The 26,160-nt window shown below is 44.2% G+C and overlaps 1 protein-coding gene across 1 annotated transcript; it reads left to right on the top strand.

Moving 5' to 3' along the window:
* Nucleotides 1-983: 983 nt before the first annotated feature.
* On the top strand, nucleotides 984-24,193 carry LOC111160870 (AMMECR1 like). Its single transcript, XM_022524259.1, has 8 exons — nucleotides 984-1,132; nucleotides 2,677-2,786; nucleotides 12,182-12,626; nucleotides 16,123-16,233; nucleotides 16,543-16,657; nucleotides 17,270-17,360; nucleotides 18,798-18,894; nucleotides 20,587-24,193. The coding sequence occupies exons 3-8, from the start codon at nucleotides 12,220-12,222 to the stop codon at nucleotides 20,696-20,698; spliced, it is 933 nt and encodes a 310-aa protein (XP_022379967.1). The 5' UTR covers nucleotides 984-1,132; nucleotides 2,677-2,786; nucleotides 12,182-12,219; the 3' UTR covers nucleotides 20,699-24,193.
* The last annotated feature ends 1,967 nt before the right edge of the window (nucleotides 24,194-26,160 follow it).

Raw genomic sequence — 26,160 nt, 5'->3', positions numbered from 1 at the left:
ATGTTTTATATTGGTCTTTTTGAGACCCTTGCCCTGCTAATGCTGAGCAATGTTATTGGGCCTACTGAAATCCTGTCCTGTGGGTAATTGCATCTAAGTCCTCTCCTGCTTGGGAATTCAGGGGTTCAAGGCAGAAAGATGGACTCCCGATACCAAAGGCTGGGTGCTGTTTGCCCTTCTAGGTCCGTGAAGAGTCTGGCAAGGGGCCTGGAACACCTCCCTCAGGCATGGCCGTCGCCAGTCGGTCAGCTTGATTTACGCGGCTCTGAGCTGCCCCGTTCCTGGCTGCTTTTGAAGGCTGCGGCCGGGTCGCTTGAGGCAACATGACGCGTGGGCGCTTGCGGGGGAAGGGCCGTGGGCAGCTGGGTGACGGGTGCTAAGGCGGGCGAGGGCCAGGCCGCAGGGCCGGAAACCCCAGCATGGCACCGGCGCCTACAACGCTGCCCGCCGGGGCCCGCACGAAATCTCCCGGCGCGCTTCACGTCCGTTCGTAGAGGCCGGGCGGCCCGGCGTGCACTGCGCCCGTCGACCGTGCGGGTGGCTAAGCGGGCGGAACGTGGCGCTCAGATATGAGGCGGGCCAGCCGGCGCCTCCGGATCCTCGGCGACTACCCTTTTATTCCAACTGCCTGGGACTCGGCCCCACGAATGGAAAGCAGCCCTCTAAATTCAACCCCGTAGAGTCGGCGCCAGCCAATAAAGTGCGCGGACTCTGGCCACGTGACAGTAGCGGGGCGGTGCTCTGGCGGCTCCGGGATCTCTATGGTTTTCGCGGCTCGCTAGAGAGCGTGTGGTCCACTGGAGGACTCCCTACATTCTTCCTCCATTACCTCACTGCCTCCGGTTGCTGCTGGGATAGTGGAGGACTCGGGTCCCAGCTAGACTCAGTCCTCCAGCAGCCGGGGGAATACCTCTAGCAGTTCTTCCCTGCCGCCACCGCCGCCCGCCGCTTCCTCCTCCGCCCGCCTGCCGGCCTTCTTCGCCCCGCCCCGTCCGCGCCGCGCGTCCGGCCCGCCCGCGGGCCCGCTTCTCTCGGGAGCCCCCACCTAAGCGCATGGCTCCATGAAGCAGGAGAAGAAGGCAGAGCGCGAGAGGTCCCGTCCACCCCAGCTGCGTCTGGGCCAGGAGAAAAGGTGGGAAACTCGGGCTGCGCCGCGCCCTCTTCCTCCTCCTTCCCCGCCGGGCCCGGCCTCCCTCGGGCTGCTGCCGCCGTGCCCGCCGGGCCTTCTCACTCCAGAGCGAGCTGAGGGGCCCGGAAAGGGGTGTCGGGTCAGCGGCGGGGATCCCGGGGCAGCGTGGGGGAGGGGCTATCGGGTGGCGGGGGAAGAAGGCGAGCGGGGCCTGCGGGCCGCGTGTCCTCGCCGAGGGCAGGGGAGTCGGGAGGCATTGCTGGGGAGGGGTAGGCGGACGCCCCTGCCCTGGGCCGCGAGGTGAGGTGAGGCGAGGCCAGGCGAGGCTCCAGCTCTTTTCTGCACTCCCTCCAGGAAACAGTCTTGGGTCTATGTAAAGTTTGGTGGTCTCCGGCGCCGCCTGGCGGCCCCCACCCACTGTCCCGCCGCCCCCTCCCCCGCCCGGCGTCTGGATTCCACCCCCGCGGCTCGGCCCTCGGTGCCCTACCCGTCGCTCTGGCGTCTCCCCAACTCCCCTCAGAGCCTCGTACTCTCTTTCCCCACCCCTTTTTTTTCTTACCTTAAACCTTTCTCTCTGCGTGCTTTGCCCCTCCCTGCTCGGCCTCTCCTTGCCCACTCTCTCGTCCTTTTCTTGCCTAACTCTCTTCACGCGCACGCTTTTTCTCCTCTTCCTCTTCTCTATTTTCCAAGCCCCACCCTCACTCTCTGCTTCCTTATCCAGCCATAGCCCCATTTCCATTACCTCTCCACCTTAAACTCTTTGGGTTTTATGCCTCTCTCTCCTTTCCGGGCTGTGGGTTTTGCCCTTCATTCCTTGCCCTCCTCCCTTCCCTGTCCTGATCTGAACTCCTCACTTTGCCACACTCCCTTACCCTCATCCCTCTGGGCCTATCCTCTTTCACTGCCCTCTCCTTGGATAGTGTGGGTGGGGCTTGGAGTCTCCTGTTTACATCTTTGGGAATAGCTTAATTCTCTACTACTGCGGGGTGGGGAGAGTTGTTGAAGAGATTATGAGGAGATTTATGCAAAACTAGTAGTAAGGATGGATGACTCTTACCAACAATTATGTCCACCTGGGGTGACAAGATGGCCTGTCCTCAGGACCCTAGCATGCTGTCCAGTAATTCTTCAACACCATCTTTGCAGAGGATTTGGGAATGTGCTTGTATTCTGAAACCAGTGGAGAGCCTTGAAATGGTATATCTTGGCCTGAGAGCAAGTTTTGATCTAAATTAGTGGTGGAGAAGTTTTAATGTGTGTCTCATGTTCAGGTTCAATAAAACCTTTGATCCTCTGTGTCCTCCCTTCTTGGTGATGATGCTAAGGATGAGGTGATTCAGTGCATGGGACTGCCATTGCTACCTTATATTTAGATTTGGAAATGTTTTGAAGTAGGGAAAGCTTGTTCCTAGCTGTTGTTTTCTTTTTCTTTTCTTTTTTTTTTTTTTTCCCTAGAAATTGCTCAATGGAGTTGTAATTTTTCAAAAACCGTATCTTCTGGACTGCTTTGATTTTGTTCATTCACTGCACCTGCATTTCTGTCTTAGGTATAGGAAGAAGGAATGGAATCGGAAGGAAGAAAGTTCATTTCAGAGACAAAATAACTCCTCTCCTCTGTTATAGCTGTTCCCCTGGCAATACAAACTATCTGCTTTCAGTGAGTATTACCTTGGACATATTTAGAATGTTTAGAATTTGTTGCTATTGTTGGTTTTAGTCCTGTGCTAGGACATTAGGATGTAGGTTTACTTTCTCACTTGTATTTTTCTGCTTCCTTGAGAAGGTCCTAATACTAATGAATTTCCTTCTGCTTGCTCTCTTAAAGTAAATTCGTAAAGACAAGTTTATTTTCGGGCGCCTGGGTGGCTCAGTGGGTTAAGCCTCTGCTTTCGGCTCGGGTCATGATCTCAGGGTCCTGGGATCGAGCCCCGCATCCGGCTCTCTGCTCAGCGGGGAGCCTGCTTCCCCCTCTCTCTCTGCCTGCCTCTCTGCCTACTTGTGATCTCTGCCTGTCAAATAAATAAATAAAATCTTAAAAAAAAAAAAAAAAGACAAGTTTATTTTCCATAATCCCAGTAGAGTGACCTAGATAGTGATATAGTATTATGCTTACCCTTTACGTTTTTAAAAGTACATAAGGTCTGGCTCCCTCCCTTCCCAAGTTACTAATTTTTAAGACAACCACAGATCAAAACTCTGAGGTTAATGCAGTTCCTAATCAAGGTCAATTGTTGGGTCTCTTCCATATGGTTATAATCTTCAGAGATTTTTGGAACATTTTGCCCTAAATCTGCTATGGTGATACTATTTTCCGGAAAATTTTTTATTACAGCTGCATCCCCTTGAGTTTATTAAATGTGGTATGCTAACACTTGTAAGATAGTTTTTCACACTGCTTCACATCTTATTGGAGCCTTACAATCCCTCTGTGAGGGAGACGGGACAAATATTTTCATTTTACAAATGAAAGAACCAAGGCCCAAAAATATCTGGCACTTCGCCATAGATCACACAGTAAAGGGAAAGGAATCTAAAAACAAAACTTCTGACTCCTGTGTTTTTCTTTAAGCTAAGTTGAAATAAGAATATATAGTTCTGTGCATTTTTGTAAATCTGTGTAAGTTTTAAAAGCAGTTATATAGGTAGATCTCTATTTTACGGGATCACTCTCATCCTAAGATCAAGTGTATTTTGCGGGGAAATTTTTCAAACAGCAAGTATTTGGATATGTGTATGTGTATATTTTGAGGTTTCAAAAATACAAAAGTGATAGTTTGAAATGATTACCAGAATGTTTGTGGGTTTTTCATCTGACTATTTCTTGAAATAGTTACATAAGTAGGCCAGAATGACAGTTCAGGTGCCGTTTTCCTGCTCATACAATGTAATTATTAAGTTGAATTTCGGTTCAACTCTTTATCACAGAGGAAACAACAACCCATTCCCTTCTGTATAAAGCTTGATTTGAACAGACATCTGGACACTAGGTAATAACAAGAAAAACCAGAGACTCCTTTTTTTCTTTGCCTCTTTCCTACCTCCCAGATCTATTTGTTAGAAGGTCATGCTCCCCAGTAAGTTGTTTTAAGCTTATCTTCAAAAGGTGAATCTAGATTTTGTTTTTTCATCTCCAGGCTTTTCTAGACATTTTAATCTGGTTATTGTTTGAGATCTAACTTTGACACAGAGGTTCCATTAGTACTCATATGTCAAGACTTCTACAATAAATAGACTATTTAGCAAGTTTCATCTTTTTTTAGTGTGTGTATGTAAGCTTAAGAGAGGACTCTGGTAGATTAGAAGTGTGGGCAACTCAGACAGCCCAGTATTCATTCTCTGTATTTTCTGGCATCTCACAGTGGACAGATCAGTGGATGATTTATTAGAAGCCATTGCTCTGCAAAGAGGAAAAGCATCAAGGTCATTAGAGTAATAATTTCGTGTTAGTGATACAATCTTTTAGACTACAACTTAGTTCTTAAAGATTTTATTTATTTAAATACAAGGTAGTTGTTAATAGGATTTTGTTATGAGGGCATTTATTTCTCTAGAAATTTTAAGAATTTTAAGCTATTGTTCTTTGTAGTATACCCTACCATAGTGGTAGTGTTAATAATACTAGACACTCTAATAAATAATAGTTATGTGTTGAGGAATGCTAGATGCTTTTCATGGCTTATTCATTGAATGGTCACAGATCATCCTCTGTGGTATCAGGAACCTAAGTCCATAGAGATATGACAACCCACCTGAGTTTGTGTAGCCAGTACGTGACAAGTCAGAGTTAGAATTTGAACCTAGACTATAATCCCAGAGCCTAGGCTCTGTCCTCTGATGATGGGAGCTGCTCTGTGAAGATGTCAGTGAACTTGAGAAGCATGAGAGAGACCCGAAGCAAGGGAGGAAGGCCATCCTGCCCAGCTAGCCAGATCCATCGGGGTATCTTCACATCTTCCCCTCAATACTGGTCTCTATACCTTCTTTATAAACATTAGCAGTTTATGAGATACCATTTGTCCTAACTCCTGAAATAATAAATTATTTCCCAGACAAATAATATTCCAGTGCGTAGTTCTTAAAGCATCCCATCATTCCAAAAAAAAAACTTCTCAAATATAGTTTTAGAAGCTGGGCATGGCCTTTCAAAGGAAGGCCTTGAGCAAATCTAAAGTTAAATACCACCCAGGGCTAAGTCCAGGACTGACCAGTGACTAGTGTGTTTTAGCAAAGAAAGCAGCTGTAAGCATAAATCAAACCAAGACATTAATTTAAGGGATATCTGATCTAATTTTTAGAATGAATCGGCCACATTGGGTATTCATTTAGCTATGAATTAAACCATTCCTTGGTTTGGTCTGAATAGAGTTGACGTCAATAAGAATACATACTAGTAATTCAGTTTCCTTCAGCTTCTAACACACCTCACAGTAGAATCAAAGGTCTAAAGATTAGCTTGTGCCGTAAGCATTCTTTTTATAAAAAAGACAAACCAGTGAAATAACTCGGAGATCTGTAGATAAGATTGTTGGCATGGGGGGCACCTCGGTGGCTCAGTGGGTTCAAGCCTCTGTCTTCAGCTTAGGTCATGATCCCAGGTCATGGGAACCAGCCACATTGGGCTCTCTGCTCAGCAGGGAACCTGCTTCCCTGTCTCTCTCTCTGCTTGCCTCTATGCCTACTTGTGATCTCTCTGTGTCAAATAAATAAATAAAATCTTTAAAAAAATTAAAAAGATTGTTGGCATGTATACTATATGCAGGGCACTGTTGTAAAAGAAAACACAAAAAGACCACCCGGCCCCTGAGACTAAAGGTAATGAGTTCAGCGCTGTCTGGAATTGAGGTGGCATGGTAAATAAGCCACCCAGTGTGAAGCAACAGAGCACTGCTCAGGTTCCCTCACAGAGGGAAGAAGAGTTACCATCTTCTGTTGTGGACCCTAATGAAGGTCAAGACGCCTTGACTGTTGCATATCAGATAAAGGGTGTGGTGCCTTTTTCATTAGTAAACATGCTTCCCTATACTTGACACAGGTTAGGAGGTCCTGAAGGAAGAGGTAAACTGTGATTCCTGTTACTTCTTCAGCTTTTGTGGAAGTATGGGTGTTGTCTCCATCTGGTGGAAATCTAGTTTTAACTTGTTCATTCTCATTGATTGGTCTAAAGTAGATAGGCAGTAGGAAAATGAAATCAATGCTGCTGGCTTTTTTATTTTTTATTATTTTTTTAAAGATTTTTTGTTTTATTTTATTTATTTATTTGACCGAGAGAGAGATCGCAAGTAGGCAGAGAGGCAGGCAGAGGGAGAGGGGAAAGCAGGCTCCCCGCTGAGCAGAGAGCCTGATGCGGGGCTCGATCCCAGGACCCTGAGATCATGACCCGAGCCGAAGGCAGAGGCTTTAACCCACTGAGCCACCCAGGCACCCCATTGCTGGCTTTTTTAAAGTGGCCCTCAAGAAGCGCCTGGGTGGCTCAGTGCATTAAGTGTCTGACTCTTTGATTTTGGCTCAGGTCATGATCTCAGGGTCCTAGATGGAGCCCCACATCAGGCTCCATGCTTTGCATGGTGTCTGTTTGTCCCTCTCCCTCCACACCTCCCCTTGTATGTGTGTGCACACACTCTCAAATAAATAAAATCTTTTTTTAAAACAATGGCCCTTGAGGCACCTGGGTGGCTCAGTTGGTTAAGCACCTGCCTTGGGCTCAGGTCATGATTGCAGGTCCTGGGATTGAACCCTGCGTTGGGCTCCTTTCTGAGCGGGGAGCCCACTTCTCCCTCTCCCTCTTCTGCCGTTCCCCCTTCTTGTGCGCTCTCTCTGTCAAATAAAAAATATCTTTAAAAAAAAGAAATGGCCCTTGAGTTTAGCTTTGAAAGAATAAACAAGCTAAAGGCTTAAAAGGGTCTCAGTGATATATGTATTTATAAAGGTGGTTGATGTGTTCAGTGTGTTCAGTGCTATCTGGGATTGAGGTGGCATGGTAAGCCACCCAGCCCAGAGCAACAGAGGAAAGAAAAGTTTTTATACCCCATTCCAATTATTTCAGACGAACTGACTTCACAGTATCCATTCAGGAACTCCTGTATCAAAGTACCATTGTTGGTAGTTTGGGGGAAGGGTGAGAACAAATGCACATGCAGCTTTAGAAAAGGTGAGTGCGTCATTAGGAGTAATTTGTTTTTAACTGGTTAGTCTGTTGTATTGAAATGCTGTTCTGAGTTCTGTTAGGATGTACTCTCAGAAGCCCAGCTTTTGGAGAAACCAGTATCTCTTAGGTCATTGGAGGGCAGTCCTGGGAGCTGAGTTGGGGACTGCTTTGTTGTGGTGAGGTGGCTCACTTTGTTGGAGTAGGATTAAAAGAACCTTAAAGGGAAAGTTACATTTTTGTTGTCGTTGTTTTAAGATTTCATTTGTCAGAGAGAAAGAGTGCACAAGCAGGGGAGCAGCAGGCAGAGTGAGAAGCAGGCTCCCTGCTGAACAAGGAGCCCCATACAGGACCCATCCCAGGACCCTGCTATTATGATCTGAGCCAAAGGCAGACGCTTAACCAATTGAGCCATCCAGGGGATCCCTCAAAGAGAAAGTTTTGATCAAATTGGGAGACAGGGTTGATAATCTGAATAAGTATTTACTAACCGCACTCTCATTTCCTTCACATTCTTCACCTGTAAGTCACTCATTATTTGCCTTAGGCCAACAGATAAGTAAAATATTGGCCTCCTTAAAAACATGTCTTCAGGGGCGCCATGGGTTAAAGCCTCTGCCTTCGGCTCAGGTCATGGTCTCAGGGTTCTGGGATTGAGCCCCACATTGGGCTCTCTGCTCAGCAGGGAGCCTGCTTCCTCCTCTTTCTCTGCCTTCTCGTGATCTCTGTCAAATAAATAAATAAAATCTTTAAAAAAAAAAAAATGTCTTCAGGGCGCTTGAGTGGGTCAGTCAGTTAAAGGACAGTCTACAGCTCAGGTCATAATCCTAGAGTCCCAGGATCGAGTCCCACATCAGGTTGCCTGCAGAGTGGGGAGTCTGCTTCTCCCTCCTACCCTCCCCCTCTCATGCTCTCTCCCTCTCTCTCATTGTCTCTCTCAAATAAATAAAATCTTCTTTAAAAAAAAAAAAAGTCTTCATAATAATTCAGTAAGCGGAGAGACAGAGTGAGTACGTAGGCTATAGTTGAAATAAGGTTGGCCATATGTTAAAAATTATAAAACTGGTTCTTGGGTCCATCATACCGTTGACTTTGTGTTTGAAATTTTTGTAGATTTAAATTTAGGGAGCAAGTTTTTGAAGAAATATGTTATAATTTTGATGCAAAGAGTCTCTAACACCACCTTTGGTCATTAATTGAGAATATCAGTTGAATTATTTGCTTAGTGGCCTCCAGAGAAATGCTTGGGCCTAAGGAGCCACAAGATTTGGGTTGGTTCTATACAGTTCAAATCATAGTTTAGGAGGGTGTGGGGAATTGTTAAATGTAGTCACTTGGTGTCTGTTGCGATCATGCTTATCTGCAGATCGGGGCTAGTATGTTGTGCACAGGCAGAATCTTCGCCTGCCTTGGCATGGTTTGACAGTCCTTGCTGTTGCTCCATTGTGGGATGTTTCTCCAGTCTGGTGGCTGATGACACCTGCTGAGGAGCACCTGAGTTGCCATCTCATGACACTAAGTTCTTCCTTCAGGTGTGCTTTGGGGTAATGAGAGTGAGGAGACATTTCTTTTTTTAACTGTGGTGTTTCATCCCTTCTCTTTGCTGCTTTGAACTTCGGGGCTTTCTGGAGAGCCTATGAAAACTCCAGCTCTCTGTAGAGAGAGTCCTGCTGCTGCATTCAACAACATGTGTCTTGGGGTGCCTGGGTGGCTCAGTTATTAAGCGTCTGCCTTCAACTCAGGTATCCTGGGATTGAGCACCCCATTGGGCTCCCTGCTTATCGGGAATCCTGCTATGTTCCTAATCTCTCTGTGTCTCTCTCTGTCAAATAAATAAATAAAATCTTTAGGGCACCTGGGTGGCTCAGTTGGTTAAACAGCCACTTTTAGCTCAGGTCATAATCCCAGGGTCCTGAGATCGAGCCCCACATTGGGCTCCCTGCTCGGCGGAGAGCCTGCTTCTCCCTCTCCCTCTACCTGACGCTCTGCCTACTTCTTGTGCTCGCTCTCTATCTATCTGTCAAATAAATAAAATCTTCAAAATTAATTAATTAATTAAGTGGGGGCATGTCTTAAACCCCCTGCAAGGTAGAAAGTCAAGAGGCCAGTGACATCCACTTCAGACTAATGGCAGTAGCAGGGGCACTGATATTTTCAGGGTCGTGGCTTAAGATGTTGGCTTTGGGCATAGGTAATTTTTTAGGCCATTTTGTTTTATTATTTATTTTTAATTTGTTTAGTAATCTCAGTACCGAAAGTGGGGCTTGAATTCACAATTCTGAGATCAAGAGTTGCATGCTGTTCCAATTGAGCCACTCAGCGCCCCTCCTGCTCCATTTTTATTGACAGGATTCTGTGAACTATTAAGTTAGTTTTAGTATACCCTTGAATATAATTCAGTGTAATTCAAGCCCTTGGGAAATGACTGAATCCAATGGATATTATTGGCAGGCCTCATCTCTGTGACTTGGTGGAAGGACCCAGGCCTTGGAGGCTGACGACTGTGGTCCAGATCCTAACTCTGCCACTTAGTGGCAGTTTGATTTGGGGCAAGTTATCTTGCTTATTAAGCGCAAGGTTCCTCCTCTGTGAAGTGATAGTAACATCGTCTGCCTTGCTGAATGGTTTCAAGGATTCAGTGTAATATTTAAAGCGTACCTGTTGAGAGCAAGCACTGATCTAAGTGCTAAGTACGTAACGGATTCCTGGCCCTCTAGGATTTCCATCCTAATGGGGCAGCGAAACATGAGCCCAAGTGATAAGAGCAGCTAGATATATTGCCACCTACTAGGTACCAGGCACTGTTTCAAACACTTTATGCATATTAAACTAATTTAATTCTCCTAAAACCCCAAGAGGCAAGTAGGAAGTACTATTGTTATTCCCATACTGAGGGAACTGAGTCATAGAGAGCTTGATCCCGGAGGAATCAGAATTTGAACAGACCATTTGTCTCTGGAGGCAGCATTTTTAACCCAAGACAGTTCTCTGTCTTTTAACAGTCTAAACAAGAAAGACAGCAACATCCACACTCAGAAACAAACTTGTCATTGGTGTGGGGGGGGTGGTTATTAAGTACCTAAGGCTTTCTCAAAAAGAAACCTGTGTCAAGCCAGACATTGAAGTGTACAAACTATTATCGCTCAGCTACAAGCAATTTTCATCTCACTAAGAATTGCCCTAAGTACAAAAATAGTATTTTGTTATGGATCAGCATATATCAAGAACAAAAATGGGGCGCCCGGGTGGCTAAGTCACTTAAGCGTCTGCCTTCAGCTCAGGTCATGATCCCAGGGTCCTGGGATCAAGTCCCACATCGTTCTCCCTGCTCATTGGACAACCTGCTTCTCCCTCTCCCCATGCTTGTGTGTTCCCTCCCTCTCTCTTTCTTCTCTGTCAAATAAATAAATAAAATCTTAAAAAAAAAACCTTGTGAATTTTTTGTATTTCATTCAGCCTAAAGTGACAACTTATTTGTGTAGAGATAATGGCTTTGCAGATGGACATGTAAATACCTAATTTGATTTAAAAGGTTGTAGAATTGAGGCGCCTGGGTGGCTAAGTGGGTTAAAGCCTCTGCCTTCGGCTCAGGTCATGCTCCCAGGCTCCTGGGATCGAGCCCCGCATTGGGTCTCTCTGCTCAGCGGGGAGCCTGCTTCCTCTCTCTCTGCCTGTCTCTCAGCCTACTTGTGATCTCTGTCAAATAAATGAATAAAATCTTAAAAAAAAAAAAAAAGTCGTAGAATTTACAACCAAAATAGTATATTACAGAGCAGTGCGTAAAAAGGCAAATTATGTGGTTTTTTTTTTAAAAGGCAATTATGTGTTATATGTCCAAATCACAGAGAGATTTAAGTGTGCTTTTCTCTCAAGTCAGCAGAATTTTACACACTTTGGTATTATTGACATTGAAATAACTAGGATCCATTTTCCTGATTCTGTTGAATCAGAGAAAGAATATTGGTTGTGTTATAACTGTCCATTTTTACCTTAGGCTGTTTAAGAAAAATTCAGTAAAAAAAATTCCTTCCTTCCATTTACATCATCAGATGGGGTGTTCTGGTTTCCTGGCCCATCCGCTGCCACACATTGTTAAGCTGCATGCATCTGCCTTGCTGTGACAGGGAGGAAATGGCTACCTCACAAAAGGCCTGTGAAGCTTGGGTCATTTGTGTGAATAAAGGTTCCTACTAGGTTGTAGCTTTTTTTGAATTGGGGTTTTGAAAGGATAGAAAGATGTGTAGACATTGGAGTGAGTTCAGAGAACCAAAGAAAATGAGCAAGGCATCGGAGAATGAGAGCTGTGAGAATAGAAAGTTGGGAGCCTTGTGTTGGAAGGTGTGCTCTTTTCAGAAAGGCAGCTAACTGCATTTCATATTCACTCGGGTCTAGGGCTGAAATCACAGATTTAGGTTAGTGATGAGTAAAATGCTGAAAGGATGTGGTTAACAAGGAGAAGCATGAAGATTCCTCTGGGGCTCTTTAAAAATAGGGTGGTCTAATTTGGAGGCCCTAAAAGGTAGAGAACTGCAGTGATGAAGTCTGACAGGTCCAGTGCTATCTTGCAATTTTGAAATGTCCTTGTGCAGCTCCACAGTGGCTGCCACCCGCCTGCCCTTCTACCCTAGGGAGTCCTGGGCAAGAGGGGCTGCTTGTTGCCTGCTTCCATCTGTAATGATCATAAGGCTTTATAGAAAAGGAAAAATAGTTCTTTAGGAAAAGGTTAGACGTCCCTAGTCTCCAACTCAGGATCTCTTCCAGTCATGCTGGTCCACAGCCTTTTGTGATCTGGTGACTGGATGAGAAAAAGAATTTGGTGACTTTGTACATAGACGCTTTCTTTTTTATTTTTGTTTTCTCCTTTTAACTAACCTTTTGAATTAATGTGTAACTGTTCTCTTTTTGGTCAGGGTTCTGCAGCATTCCAGACCTCGAGCACTGAATCAGGATGGGAAAAAGACGTTGTGTTCCTCCACTTGAGCCCAAGTTGGCAGCAGGCTGTTGTGGGGTCAAGAAGCCCAAGTTATCTGGAAGTGGAACGCATAGTCACGGGAACCAGTCCACAACTGTCCCCGGCTCTAGTTCAGGACCTCTTCAAAACCACCAGCATGTGGATAGCAGCAGTGGTCGGGAGAATGTGTCGGACTTAACTCTGGGACCTGGAAATTCTCCCATTACACGAATGAATCCCGCATCGGGAGCGCTGAGCCCTCTTCCCCGGCCCAATGGAACTGCCAACACCACCAAGAATCTGGTGGTGACTGCAGAGATGTGCTGCTACTGCTTTGACGTCCTCTACTGTCACCTCTATGGCTTCCCACAGCCACGACTTCCTAGATTCACCAATGACCCCTAGTGAGTAAATCAGTCAGGTGCAGGGGACATTAAGAAAGCCATGATGCTGTCTTTCTTGGGTTGTTCTCTTGAGAGAGTCTGACACTTATAAAAAGCTTTAGTATCATTCAGGCAGAGGATAATGGGAGTAGGATAATGAGAAATGTCTAGACAATATCTCTAGAACAATACCTGGATTCAGTAACAGAAGAGGTCTAGGTTATACTTGGCGGAGGTCTAGGTTTGTTTTTAAGGTAAGATTGTAGAAATTGGGATTTTCTTCTTGGTTCTTCTTTTGGTTTGTTGGTTTATATTGCAGTGGGTAGGTGATTCAAACTCTTGAGTGAAGATACCACACCTAATATCATTGTGGACCCAGGTGTTGAAGTCCAAGTGAATTGGAAGTGTCTGAGGGCCAGGCTAGAGAATAGGAGTGCATTTAGTGGGAGCTATGATGCTCTTAATAAGAGTCCCCTCACTTTGTTCATCAGTAATCCCATGGTGATCCCACATGGCTACTCACACCCCACCAAGAATGTCAGAATCTGCTTTACTGTTTTTACCTCAAGACTCCGTCATTTTTGTCCCAAACTGGTATCAGTGATTTAAACGAAGTATGTATAAAGTGAAGTAATCCATGCATGTGTTTTCTTCTTCCACAGAATTGGAAGTAACTCTGAGCCACCTGGCCTTCTTTCCTTCCTTTTCTTTTTTTTTAATTTAAATTTTAGAAAGTTAACTTACAGTGCAATATTGGTTTCTGGAGTAGAATTCAATGATTCGTCATTTACATACAATCCCAGTGCTCATCATAACAAGTGCCCTTTATTTTTTTTTTAAAGATTTTTTTTTTTTTAAGATTTTATTTATTCATTTGACAGAGAGAGATCACAAATAGGCAGAGAGAGAGAGAGAGAGGGAAGCAAGCTCCCTGCTGAGCAGAGAGCCCGATGCGGGACTCGATCCCAGGACCCTGAGATCATGACCTGAGCCGAAGGCAGCAGCTTAACCCACTGAGCCACCCAGGCGCCCCAAGATTTATTTATTTTTTGTAGAGAGAGAAAGAGAGAGCATGTGAGCAGGGGGAGGTGCACACGGAGAGGGAGAGAGAATCTCAAACAGACTCCCCAAGCAGAGTCTGACATAGGGCTCAGTCTTACAACCCTGAGATCATGACCTGAGCCAAAACCAACAGTCCGATACTTAGCCACCTGAGCCACCCAGATGCCCCACAATTACCCTCCTTAATACCCATCACCCATAGGGACACCTTGGATGGCTCATTTGGTTAAGTGTCTACCTTCTGCTCAGGTCATGATCCATGGTTCTGGGATCAAGCTCCATGTCAGGCTTCCTGCTCAGTGGGGAGCCTGCTTCTCCCTCTCCCTCTCCCTCTGCCGCTCCCCGCTGCTTGTGCGCGCTCTCTCTCTCTCTCTCTCTCTCTCTCTCTAATTTAAAAAAAAAAAATTTAAATACCATTTAAAAAAATTTTTTTTTAACTTATGAGACACATTCTCCCATCCACCTCCATCCATCAACCTTTAGTTTGTTCTGTACCATTGAGTCTCTTACAGCTTGTTTCTCTCCTTTTTTTTCTCCCTTCCCCATATGCTCATCTGTTTTCTTTCTTAAATTCCACATATGAGTGAAATCATAATGGTATTTGTCTTTCTCTGACTGACTTATTTCACTTAGCATAATACACTCTAGCTCCAGCCACGTCATTACAAATGGCAAGATTTCGTTCTTTTTGATGGCTGAGTAATATTCCATTGCATATAATATATATCACATCTTTATCCATTTGTTAGGGAACATTTGGGTTCTCTCCATACTTTGGCTGTTGTTGAGATAGATAGATGTGTGTGTGTGTGTGTGTGTGTCTGTATATATAATATAAATTTTTTAAGGTTTTTTTTTTTTTTTTAAAGATTATTTATTTATTTATTTATTTATTTGACAGACAGCACAAGCAGGCAGAGAGAGAGGAGGGAAACACGCTCCCTGCTGAGCAGAGAGCCCAACATGGGACTCGATCCCAGGACCCCGGGATCATGACCCAAGCTGAAGTTAGAGGCTTTAACCCACTGAGCCACCCAGGCGCCCCTTAAGATTTTATTTTTAAGTAATCTCCATATGTAACTTGGGGCTGGAGCTCACAACCCTGAGATCAAGAGTCTGTTCCTCTGACCCATCCAGCCAGGTGCACCTGAACTGGCTTTAAAAGAACACTGAAGAGATGCTTTTGGAGCATTCATTGACCTAAGATCACTCATTCATTCAGCTGTTAATGCCATATTGGAGCAAGCATAGCCCCACTGGTCAGGGAATGGAGAGGGTATGAAGAAAAAGTCCTCACTTTTGGGAGGCTTACCAAGTTGGCAAATCACACACACAAAGCTAAATAATGTGTTATGGCACACTGGACAGAAGTAGAGGGAAAGTTACTCCTGTGCGATAGTGTCAGAGGAAAGAATATGTAGAGAAATGTAACTTTTTAGGGACATACTTCCATGGGATACCATGGTCAGAAAATTCTTGACTGGAACAGGAGGAGATTCTAAGCCTTGATCCTTATGGGATCAGGTGTATCCTACACAAGAGAGGGATGTGGACTTGGAAGAGTAGGTGTGGCTGCAGTGTTGTAGGGAATGGGCTGTTGTATTCAGGGGTTTATATTTCCATCATTCAAACAGTGAAATTCTTGAGGGGTTTTAAGTAGGTTTGGGGACAAAAACTTTCGTGCTGTTCAGGTGTGTACTGGAAGGAAAAGATAGGCAGCAGATGTGCTTAGTAACAGTGACCGAAGTAGATAGCTTTAAAAATTTAAGTTGATTTTTTGAAGTATTTTGCTCAGTCTGAGAAGTAAAGGCATAGGAGTACAGAGGAAATACCAGGATGAAGAGACAGCTCTGTAACCTGTTTATAAAAACTTCTGTTACCTCTAGTCTGATGTAGCTTGACAGTGACAACGCATGACTTTGGCCAAGAAATAGAAAGTGATAGCTTCTAATAACGGGCTTCTTGCAGAGACATTGTTTTTTTTCCCCCAAACATTTAAGAGCAGGACAAGGGGCAGAGATAATTAGGGGAGTAATGGGGGAGGTTGCAGAGAATGGGGGGAAGGTATGCAGGCCCAGTGTCAAGTAACTGGGGAACATGGACACTCCTAAAAATAGAGTAAAGAAAAGGAGAAAGACTTGGAAAATTAGAAGTTGAGTGCTGGCCAGAGGGAAAGGAAAGTAGCACAGACATGTCAAAGTGAATTAAAAGTATCAGCAAGGATCATAGGAAGGGCTGCACAGAGCTCCTTTCTTCACACTGTCTTACTGTGGTCTCCCCTCTCTCTCCATCCAGAGACTACACAGTCCCAGAAAGGCACAGTCCTTCAGATAGCCACAACTCACAAAACAGTCCTTTTGGGGAATAACAGAAATGAATGGGGCAAAAGCAAAGGTTTTGTTACTACCCATGATTGATTTGGGGCTGGAGAATGTTTTTTGTTTTGCTTTTGTAGTCCGCTCTTTGTGACATGGAAGACAGGGCGGGACAAGCGGCTTCGTGGCTGCATTGGGACCTTCTCAGCCATGAATCTTCATTCAGGACTCAGGGAATACACGTTAACCAGGTAATGACACCAGACATAAGCTCTATAGATAAATTGGCTAGAATTGAAACAACTGCCTGACTTTATTTCTTCTAAATGGTAAAGTTTGAGTGTTCTCTTTTTGGTAATCAGGGTGTATGGGGGCTTTAATCTGGTGAGTCACTCAGCTGTTTGAGTGTAGACATTTAATAGCATCAAGTTATCTTTAGCATATTAGTGTGGATAGATAATCAATATTCTCTGCTTAGCTCAGGATTCATAAATTTTCGGGCACATAATGTTGGCTCTCGGCTCCAGAGCAGCCTCACTTATGTTTTCTGTCCCCTCCAGTGCACTTAAGGACAGCCGATTTCCCCCCTTGACCCGAGAGGAGCTGCCTAAACTTTTCTGCTCTGTCTCCCTCCTTACTAACTTTGAGGATGCCAGTGATTACCTGGACTGGGAGGTGAGAACAGCCGCATTTGGAACTCTGCATCTCTCGTTGCATTTGGGTTCGGGTTAGTACATGGTAATGTATCTCCTTTATTGAGAGAGGGTACAAGAATGTTAAAGCTCAGTTTGGAAGCAACTGGGGGCCACATAGGTGATAGGAAAGCTGCTGTGATCTTAGAAGTGGGAAGAAATGTGAAGTTTTTCTTTTCCTGTGTCTTCCCAGTCCACTCCTATTCCATAGCCTTCTCCCACGTCTAATAGGATATGATACTGGGGATAAAGAGCATTCCAGATCCCTCTTGTAAGCCCTTGAGTAAGAGTTGTGTGGAGTCATGAGCCTAGATCAAAACCCTGTGGTATGTTTAATGGAATAGATTAAAGGTGGAATAGTTCAGATTATTGGATAAGTGGTTGAGAGAATTTATTTCTACAACCCTCATACTTGGAGAGCTAAAATTACTTTGGCTTCTATACCTGAGGCAAAGAGTTAGTCATGAAAAAGGAGCAGGTTCTCCTTTTCTCAGACTTGGATCGAGCTGGTCAGGGGACAGTGTCAATTAAACGTGGTTGCCTAAAGTTCCATTAGAGTAAGTAAATGCTCTTTATTTGGTTATTTCTCCTGTAGGTAGGGGTCCATGGGATTCGAATTGAATTCATCAATGAAAAAGGCGTCAAACGTACAGCCACATACTTACCTGAGGTTGCTAAGGAACAAGGTGAGTTTTACAAATGGAATTTCAATGAAGGATACTATTCAGTGTCACTGTTTAAAGGCAGGAAAGTGGCATTTATTGTCTTTCAGCCCAACTGCAACAAAGAATGAGTGCCTTTCTTCCTCTTAGTGTCTATCAAAGTTTTATAAAATGAGAAATAAACTCCCAAAATATTCAGGAGCTGGGGAAGAAAAGGGGTAAAGACTTCCCTTACCCTCTTGTTTTATTCACTTCCTCTCAGTAAAAAGTTTTATTCCTTGGCCCCCAAAACTAGAGGTAATTGTAGCAAAATTCCACCAATCAGTTGGACCATATTATAGAGTCCATTGTAAAGGGAAGTTGCCCATATCAGTGGGTTTTGAATTTTTGATCATTAATTATTAGACAGTGTTATACTTGTTAAAAGGCAAAACATAATCTTCTCTATATTTGGAAGAATACCTTTCAGTGTTGCTTGTGTGCTCTGTGATATGTAACCCAGTTTCTTTTCTCTCTTCTCTTCATCCCTCCCACCTTCCCTTCCTCCTTTCCTGTCTGTTTTTGAAAATAACATGTAAAACACACAGTATTTATTGGGTGTAAACCTGGAATAAAGAGAAATATCCAGTTCAGTGTATCAGTGAACTAATTATTTGGAGAGTGATTGCCTTACTGGTTTCCATCATGGTTGTGTTTAAACTTCAAAAGCAGTGTGGATGTGGCATAAAAAGGAAGTCCTTTAGCCACTTTGAGGCCGTAAGTCTAACATTTTTGTACAAAAAGGGACACCATAAATATTTCCTAACAGTGAGAGGTGGCAGTAACAGATAATCAGATTACTTGTGCCTTTTGAAAATTTGTTGGCAAAATTTAAAAATCGGGTGTAATTTAGGGGCTTCTCTTTGGTTTTCAGTTTTGATGTGTTTGGTTTTATCTGTTAAAAACATGCAGGAACAACACAATGATGTATATGTGAACAACTTTCTTATTCTTCGTGAAGGATTGGCATCCTTCCTGCTGTCAGTTCTCTGTAATAGATAACAGGACTCCTAGAAATCATCAAAGTAAAGGAAGGCCATGCAAAGACATACAGGCTACAGAATTTGAATTCTCTCCTCTCACAGAACAGCCTTGGTTACCAGCACTAGACCAGCAGACCAGTCTTAAGTTGAGACCATGTTTACTCCTAGATAATTATAGTGGGATCACATCTGACAAGAAAGACACAAGAGCAGGGGGCCTGGGGACAGCCATTATGGTGTTTGTCCAGTTATCATCTCATGTCTCCGATTCTACTTGGATGTCACTGAGGCAGACGGGGGCTCTAGGGATGTGGGTCCATTGTCCAGAGCTCCCCTTGACCCTAGCAGACCTGGCTGCTTCTCTTTTCTTGCCATTTGAGAACATACCCTACTCTTGTATCATCGTGCACTGACCTCAGTGTGCCTCTCTTCTCCTCAGACTGGGATCAGATCCAGACAATAGACTCCTTGCTCAGGAAAGGTGGCTTTAAGGCTCCAATTACCAGTGAATTCAGAAAAACGATCAAACTTACCAGGTAACCCACTGTCTCATTTTCCTTGTCATTTTAATTTAGCTCGGGTTGGATGGAGGATACTTTTGATGGAAAGGACTAGAAAAAATTTTCTCTGCTAATGTCCCTCAACTAAAGAGATCTGGGTCAGGTTTAAGCTGGGAGGAAGCATGGCAGCAAAGGCAAAGACTTCCCAGCGTCCTGGGCATCTCTGAAGCTGAGTTGATGGCAGAGCTGGAGCAGAGTTCAGGCCACAATCAGGTGGTGGATGTCTTCGCCAGACCCACTGCTTGGGAGACTTAAGGGGGCAGACTGAGGTCAGGAATGAAGGCTGTCAGCACAGAGGTCCAGGGTCAGTTGAAGTCACATGCAGTCAGGTGGCAGGGGATACAGGTAGCATGTTAATAGTGAGAGTTTTCACAGAGAGTTACAAGGAAACACCCCTCTAGTTGGGGGAGGGTGCGTCAGTGTAGTAGAATGCACACGGACTTGGAGTCTGAATCCCAGCTCCACCACTGCTTAACTGTGTGACATCTGGGCCAGTTACTTACTCTGCCTCTCTGAGGGGGGAGGGGGACTTTTCTGTATGTAAAAAGTGAATGATAATGCCTTGGGGTTGTTTTAGAGTGTGGTAAGGTAATGTATGAAGAATTTCTAGCCCAGGGCCAGGCAATAATTATAGGTGGTCAGTAGATGTCAGTTCTCTTGCCATCCCTACTGAAATCGGAAACACTGAGAGGTTTAGCTTCTATGGGCTTCTGTGGGCCTCTGTTGGCCCCCTCATCTGTAAAATACTGAATAATCATATACTAACCTCACAGGTCTATTTGGAAGATAACCCAGTGTTTTTGAAATGCTTTGGATTCCAAAAAAAAAAAGAAAAAAACTTCAAATACAAAGCATTATTATTATTATTATTATTATAATTTATTTGAACAGCCATTTCCCTGTCAAAATTCAGGAATAATCACCTTGCAGTGGAGGAGTGATTACAGTGGGAAAGAGATGGCTCTGGGTAAGGATTGTCACACCCAGCTCCTGTGGTCTGTAGTAGGCTCCATAGGTTTGTAACACCCCATGCTTCGCATCCTGACTCATGGCTCTTTCCAGAGCAAAGCCAAAGTGCTATGAATTCTGTTCTGATGACCCTGTGATATGATATGGCATATTCATCTGGGAATTGAGACCCGTCCTATATAGCCCCAGGATCCTTTAACCTGCTTCATCAGAATTTGACCCAGAATTAGGTATCTGTGCCCCTTTTAGTTATAAATAACTTGTTTGTTGCTTTTCTGCAAATTGAGGTTGCATTTCTGTCAAATTTATCACATTTTATGCAGTAGATACGCAGTTTGCACTGGGCATTGGTATAGCCATCTTCCAGTCTGCCACCCGTGTAATTTGACCTTGACATTCTTCATCCAGACCCCAGTAGCAGATTGCTTAAGAGCAGCCTGATAAGTAGTGTTTAAAGGTGGGATGTGCAGAAAATACATTCTCAGGGGTGAATTGTGATTGTGCTTTTTCATCTTGTTCATTTGTAATAACAACATTGTTTTCTTGTGCTGTCTTTCATTTTCTGTAAGTAAGATTGCTCTTGGTCTTCCATTTTTATTCTTTCAAAATGTGGAATAAGCTTTTGGTTTTCTCTGCTGAGTGACTTTACAGAATGAAGATTTTGAGGTTCCTAATACCCTTTCCTGTTTCCTTATACAGGTACCGAAGTGAGAAGGTGACAATCAGTTATGCAGAGTATATTGCTTCTCGACAGCACTGTTTCCAGAATGGCACTCTTCATGCCCCGCCCCTCTACAATCATTACTCCTGACACACGGCTGCATGACCAGTCCCACCCCCCTGTGGCCACCAATGGCTATGACATCATTGGAGCAGATGCCTCCTCTTCCTGGTCCAGTTACTTCTATTACTGCACCATTTTATGATGCTAGCTTCCGTTGCCAAGTCTGCCTCCAGCTGACTGAGGGGGGGTGGGGTTATACTGAATGAAACAGAACTTGAGGGGCCCAAGCCTTATCTCAGCCTTTCCTCAATATGGGGTTCCGTTGGATTGGGGCTCCTCCATGACTAGTGAGAATTACCGTGTGGGTTCAGAAGATCCTTGGCATGCAGGTGCCACTGCTGATTTGCTGCCTCTGTGTTGGCCACACAGTGGAAGCCGGAATTGGTGGTTCATGAAGGCTTACCCCACACACACCCCTATAGCCTCCCCAGATCAAGTAGGTGTATTCCCATGGCAGTCTGGGCAACGGAGACCAACAAGAAACATTTTTAGGTTGTTTTAAATTCCTTTTTTAAACTTCCAGTTTATTGTGTACCAAGAGTTGATCACAACCTCCATGCTTCATAAGTGGACGCCATGTTAGGGTTGAATGTGGGCACCATGAGTCCTCTGAGGCTCCTGGACAGAGACCCACACCAAGATCGGAAGCCCTTTGGATGGCGTTGCAGATCTCATTGCTCAATTAGCCTCGAAGGTTTTAATTCTCATCCCACTCTCAGCTGGATTTTCTGGCACTCTTCCTGCATTGAGTCTCCTGGTATTGAACAGAGCTCTGTGGTGTAGCCTGCTGAGGACTCTACTGGGATGCCCTTGGGAGGTCCTGAAATCATCGCTGCATGCAGTGAGAAAGGAGAGACCTCTTCCTTACCACCCGGCTACCTCACTCCTCTACTGGTAGCAGTGCCTATAGCTGGATCTAGGTTCTCAGAAGGCATAGGTTTTCCAACAAGCACCTGGGTTGGGCTTTAGAAGGACACATTGTCATAGGAGAGAATCCAGGGTCTCCAAGCTGTTTTTCTTTTTAGGCAAACATCCTGAGGGACCTTTAAGCAGAGGAGTTCCTTTGTCTAGTTTGCCTGGAGAAGTGGGAAGACTGTTGCTGTTTCAGTCCTTTCCAGGACTTTAGAACAAAGCAGTGTAATTAAACAAGATGAATCTTTATCTTGCCTGACATGCTGGGAATCTTCACCCCACCGTGGCAAAGTTCCAAATAGCTCATTTTATTCTAAGTCATTCAGACTTTCATGTGGCATATTTCCCCTCCCTTGTTGCTGATTCCAAATAGCTGTCAGCAGGTTTCTCCTCCCTCTTGCCTATTCCTCCCTCATTTGGTGGCAGAGTTCATAGAAGCTGGGGACTTGGAAAATGCTTTGGAAACGTCACAGAGGCACTGCTGAAAAGATTCACAGGAAGAGGTGGCCAATTGGAAGAAAGGACCTGGAGGGTGATACAGTGGTTTTCAACAACATGCTTAGAGAACTCTAGAAGTGCATTGGGTGTCAATCCGGTGAACACCATTGTTTTGATTTAATTTATTTTTTAAAGTTTATGTGGTGATGGTGTGGCTTTCCAAAATGGGCAAATATCCAAATCAAAAGAAATTTTGAGTTTTCTTCTGCCAGAAATGGGGGAGGGGAAGCAGGGACATAATCCAAGAAACGACACACTTGCCATTCTAGGTATTGCTGTCTCATTTCTTGGAAGAAATGGATGAGGGTGAGCAGATTTGCTTGGTACCATCCTCTGCTGTTCATGAGGATATGGAATGTGCAAGGGAAGTGGGCTGACTTCAGGATGCCCAAGTCAGGCTGCACCACCCTATCTTAACTGTTGTGCTGCGTTCTTGCATCCTGCCACTTTTCCCTTGCAAGGTTAATGAAAGAAAGCTTTTGAAGATGAAGGGATTGTTTCGTGATTTCCTGCTGCTGAGAATAATAAATGTCTTGTTAACAAACAAATGTGACGATAGTTACTCTTAGGTGCCATGGATTGATGTCAGGGTGGTCAGCTCTGGACTAAACCACCCACCTCCAATTTGTACAACAGTATTGATACATAGGGCTACACTCATTACTGTTCAAGTGTTCTGTGTTAAAAGTTGTGTTTAATTTCTAAAGATTAAAAAAAGCAAAAAAATTGGTGCTAAACTTTCACCCCTGAGCACGCTCAGTGAGACTGGTCATGCAAGCATTTACTACAGTGCCATGCTCTTCAAGCCTATTTTTTCTTGTAGAAATGTTGCCCTATTTGTCTTCCCCAATGTATAGTATGTTTTTTATTTTATTTTATTGAGGGTGGGGTAGGATACCTGCCATTTAAGAAATGAACAGAAAATTTTAAAACCCACGAAATGGGAAAAAAAATCAGTGCACAAGAATTGGGCTGATTAAGCCCAGCACCACACTGAAGTGGGCTCAGTGGTTTTGGAGTGAAGAAGCCTTACTCCCTGCACATTCCCTCATGCTCCCATACAAGTCCAGCAGTGGAGATGCTCAAGTCCCTCTGGTCTGGTAAGGGGGACCCAGGAGTCGACCAAGTAAAACTATTTGGCCCCGTAAGAAATGCCACTGTCAGTGTCTGTCCTGAATGGGGCCTAGTCAGGAAGCGGTCTGAAAGTGTATGGTCATGGTCACCTCATGAAGATGTGTGGCAGGTGGCTCTCAGGAAAAATACTAAGCCTGGATCATCCATGTGGCAGCTTTGCATAGGGAGATGATGGCTCCGAACTGGAACTGAACTGCCTTCCACGTGCTTGACCAAAGCAGTGATGAGGGTGGCCAGTACATGTGGTGTGAGTGGCAGGTGTAAAAAGAAGGGAATGTTTTCTGCTTGGTGTTTACTTTGTCCTTGGGCTGCTCAAGCTGATCAGTAGGTAACTGCTGTTAAGGAACCAGCCCATGTTGGCTGGTTCAGTTCGGAGTTTGTTTCATCCCTAGCTGTGAGTGCCTTTTGGTCTGGAAAGTTGGCTTGTCTCATAATACCCACAGCTAGGACATTCTCTCTGTAATTATGAATTGTCCTTGTTTTATGTTAAAGAGAATGTCTTTGATCACTAGGATTTGTCGGTGTTGGATTGTTTCCACTGTGAGGTTCTTAAACTTTTTCGCTTCATAATATTAAAGCAACTCATGTTAGAGAACCTTTCAACGTGAAAGGTTTGTAGTTGAGACATTACATATATTTTATTGTTTATAATAAAAATCATCTATACAGAAGTCCTGGGTGTTAATTTTAATATTTGCACAAGACCTGTTTTCCATGATATGTTAACACCTACACTTTCACTAACTGTTGATGCTATTTTCTATTGAGATTCTGGAGCCTAGGGAGCTATGTGTTTTGTTTTGTTTATTTTCATTCTTACTTCCCTGAAGCAAGAGACTTTGTATGGCCTTCAGTGCAAAGACTTCAGACCAATTCTTTGTATTACACTTGGTTGCCTCTTGGCTATATAACTTCTGAGTGCAAATCATTGAACTCTTTAACGAAGTATTGTAGAAAATAAATCATAATGGGTAAAAATTGTCTTTGTCCTTTTTTTTTTTTTTTGGAATAGTGGCAAGAATATTTTTAAGTTTATTTCAGTAATCACCCAACGAGGGTCTTGTACTCAAAACTGCAAGACCCAAGAGTCACACCAGTGTGTAGAGGAGTCTCCAGCTGAGTCAGCCAGGCATGCCTCACAATCATCTTTCTTTCTTTCTTTCTTTCTTTCTTTCTTTCTTTCTTTCTTTCTTTCTTTCTTTCTTTTTTTTTTTTTTTGAAGATTTTGTTTATTAGAGTGCACACAAGCAAGGGGAGCAGCGGGGGAGCAGGGGGTAACAGGCTTGATCCCAGGACTCCAGGATCATGACCTAAACCTTAGGCAGACACTTAACTGACTGAGCCACCCAGACACCCCATCATCTTATTTTTGAAGATAGCCACCCAGATGCTGTTTTTAGTCAGGCTGTGTGTTTTGCATGGTGTCCATGATCCTCAATGGTTTGGTTTTTTTGTGGCTTTTTTGCCCTTGTATTTTTTGTGTGGTTGGTAGCAATGCCACTGGCCTTTTAGAACCAAATTTCCTAAACTGAGGTTCATGTACCCTTTAAAATTTGGGTCTTTCTAGAAAGAAGGTTCATCGTCCTCTTTAGATTTCCGTTTGAAACTGACCTTGTCCAAAAAGCTAAAAAACAAGTGGGGGCTGGGGGTTGGGGAGGTTGCTCAAATTGAAGATCTCGTTTGGTAATGAATTAATCCAACCAAAGACCCCGAGACATACTGGTATGGTTTAACCTTAAAGGGAAATGTTTATTTTGGAGGGCCCAGAAAGGATGAGATGGGTTTGAAGAAAATGGCCCAGAATAATTTTTCAAACAAATGCACACATGCTGCAATTGTCAGTCTTAAGTTTAAATCTTTATTTGCAAGGATGTTATTTAAGATACCCAGTTCTGAGGCCCTTACACTCGGCAGAACTCCTAAGCCTATGGCTGTAGGTATCCATGCTGTTGGGGTTAGATAATTTGGAAACAGACAAGCAACTCTTTAAACGCAGAAGTTGGTGGTAAAACTGGGGTGTCTGAGAAGGATTTTCTGTGTGTTTGGGGTTTTTTTTAAGATTTATTGAGAGGGACGCCTGAGTGGCTTAGTCGTTAAGCATCTGTCTTTGGCTCAGGGCATGATTCCAGGGGCCCAGGAAGCCTGCTTCTCCCTCTCCCACTCCCTCTGCTTGTGTTCCCTCTGTGTGTCTCTCTCTGCCAAATAAAATCTTTAAAAAAAAAAAAAAAGATTTATTGAGAGAGAGCAGGGGGAAAGGGGCAGAGGAAGAGAGAGAGTCAGACTCTGCTAAGTGTGGAGCCTGACGTGGGGCTCATGACAAGCCTGGGACCACCAGCTGAGCTGAAACCAAGAGTGGGACGCTTAACTGATTGCACCACCCAGGCACCCCAGATTCTCTGTTTCTTTTTTTTTTTTCTTTTTTTAAAAGATTTTATTTATTTATTTGACAGACAGAGATCACAAGTAGACAGAGAGGCAGGCAGAGAGAGAGAGGGAAGCAGGCTCCCTGCTGAGCAGAGAGCCCGATGTGGGACTCCATCCCAGGACCCTGAGATCATGACCTGAGCCGAAGGCAGTGGCTTAACCCACTGAGCCACCCAGGCGCCCAGATTCTCTGTTTCTTAAAGAGAAGAGAAATCTTGGTTATAGAAATTACTGTTCCATATTATCATATTGCTTGCAGTTAAATAGCATGGAATTTCATATCATTGGTTTTTTTGTGGGGTTTTTTTGATGATTTTGTGTGTGTGTGTGTGTGCGCGCGCGCGCACACTGGTGGTGGTAAGATGTGTATAACCAAAAATTTGCCATTTTTTACATTTTTTTAAGATTGTATTTATTTGAGAGAGAGCACATACAGAGGGAGAGGGAGAAGCAGACTCCCCACTGAGCAGGAAGCCCAATCCATATCGCAGGACCCCAGGATCATGACCTGAGCAGAAGGC

This window comes from Enhydra lutris, unplaced genomic scaffold (assembly GCF_002288905.1).
Source record: "Enhydra lutris kenyoni isolate GAN:26980312 unplaced genomic scaffold, ASM228890v2 scaffoldscaffold78, whole genome shotgun sequence".
Lineage (NCBI taxonomy): Eukaryota > Metazoa > Chordata > Mammalia > Carnivora > Mustelidae > Enhydra > Enhydra lutris.
Note: the sequence above shows the minus strand (reverse complement) of the source record. Positions and strands in the feature narration are given on the sequence as shown.

Coding starts and splice junctions, on each gene's coding strand:
- LOC111160870 (XM_022524259.1), top strand. CDS start 12,220: ATGGGAAAAAGACGTTGTGTTCCTCCACTTGAGCCCAAGTTGGCAGCA. Junction 16,234..16,542: donor AGGGAATACACGTTAACCAG/GTAATGACACCA, acceptor TGTCCCCTCCAG/TGCACTTAAGGACAGCCGAT. Junction 16,658..17,269: donor GTGATTACCTGGACTGGGAG/GTGAGAACAGCC, acceptor TTTCTCCTGTAG/GTAGGGGTCCATGGGATTCG.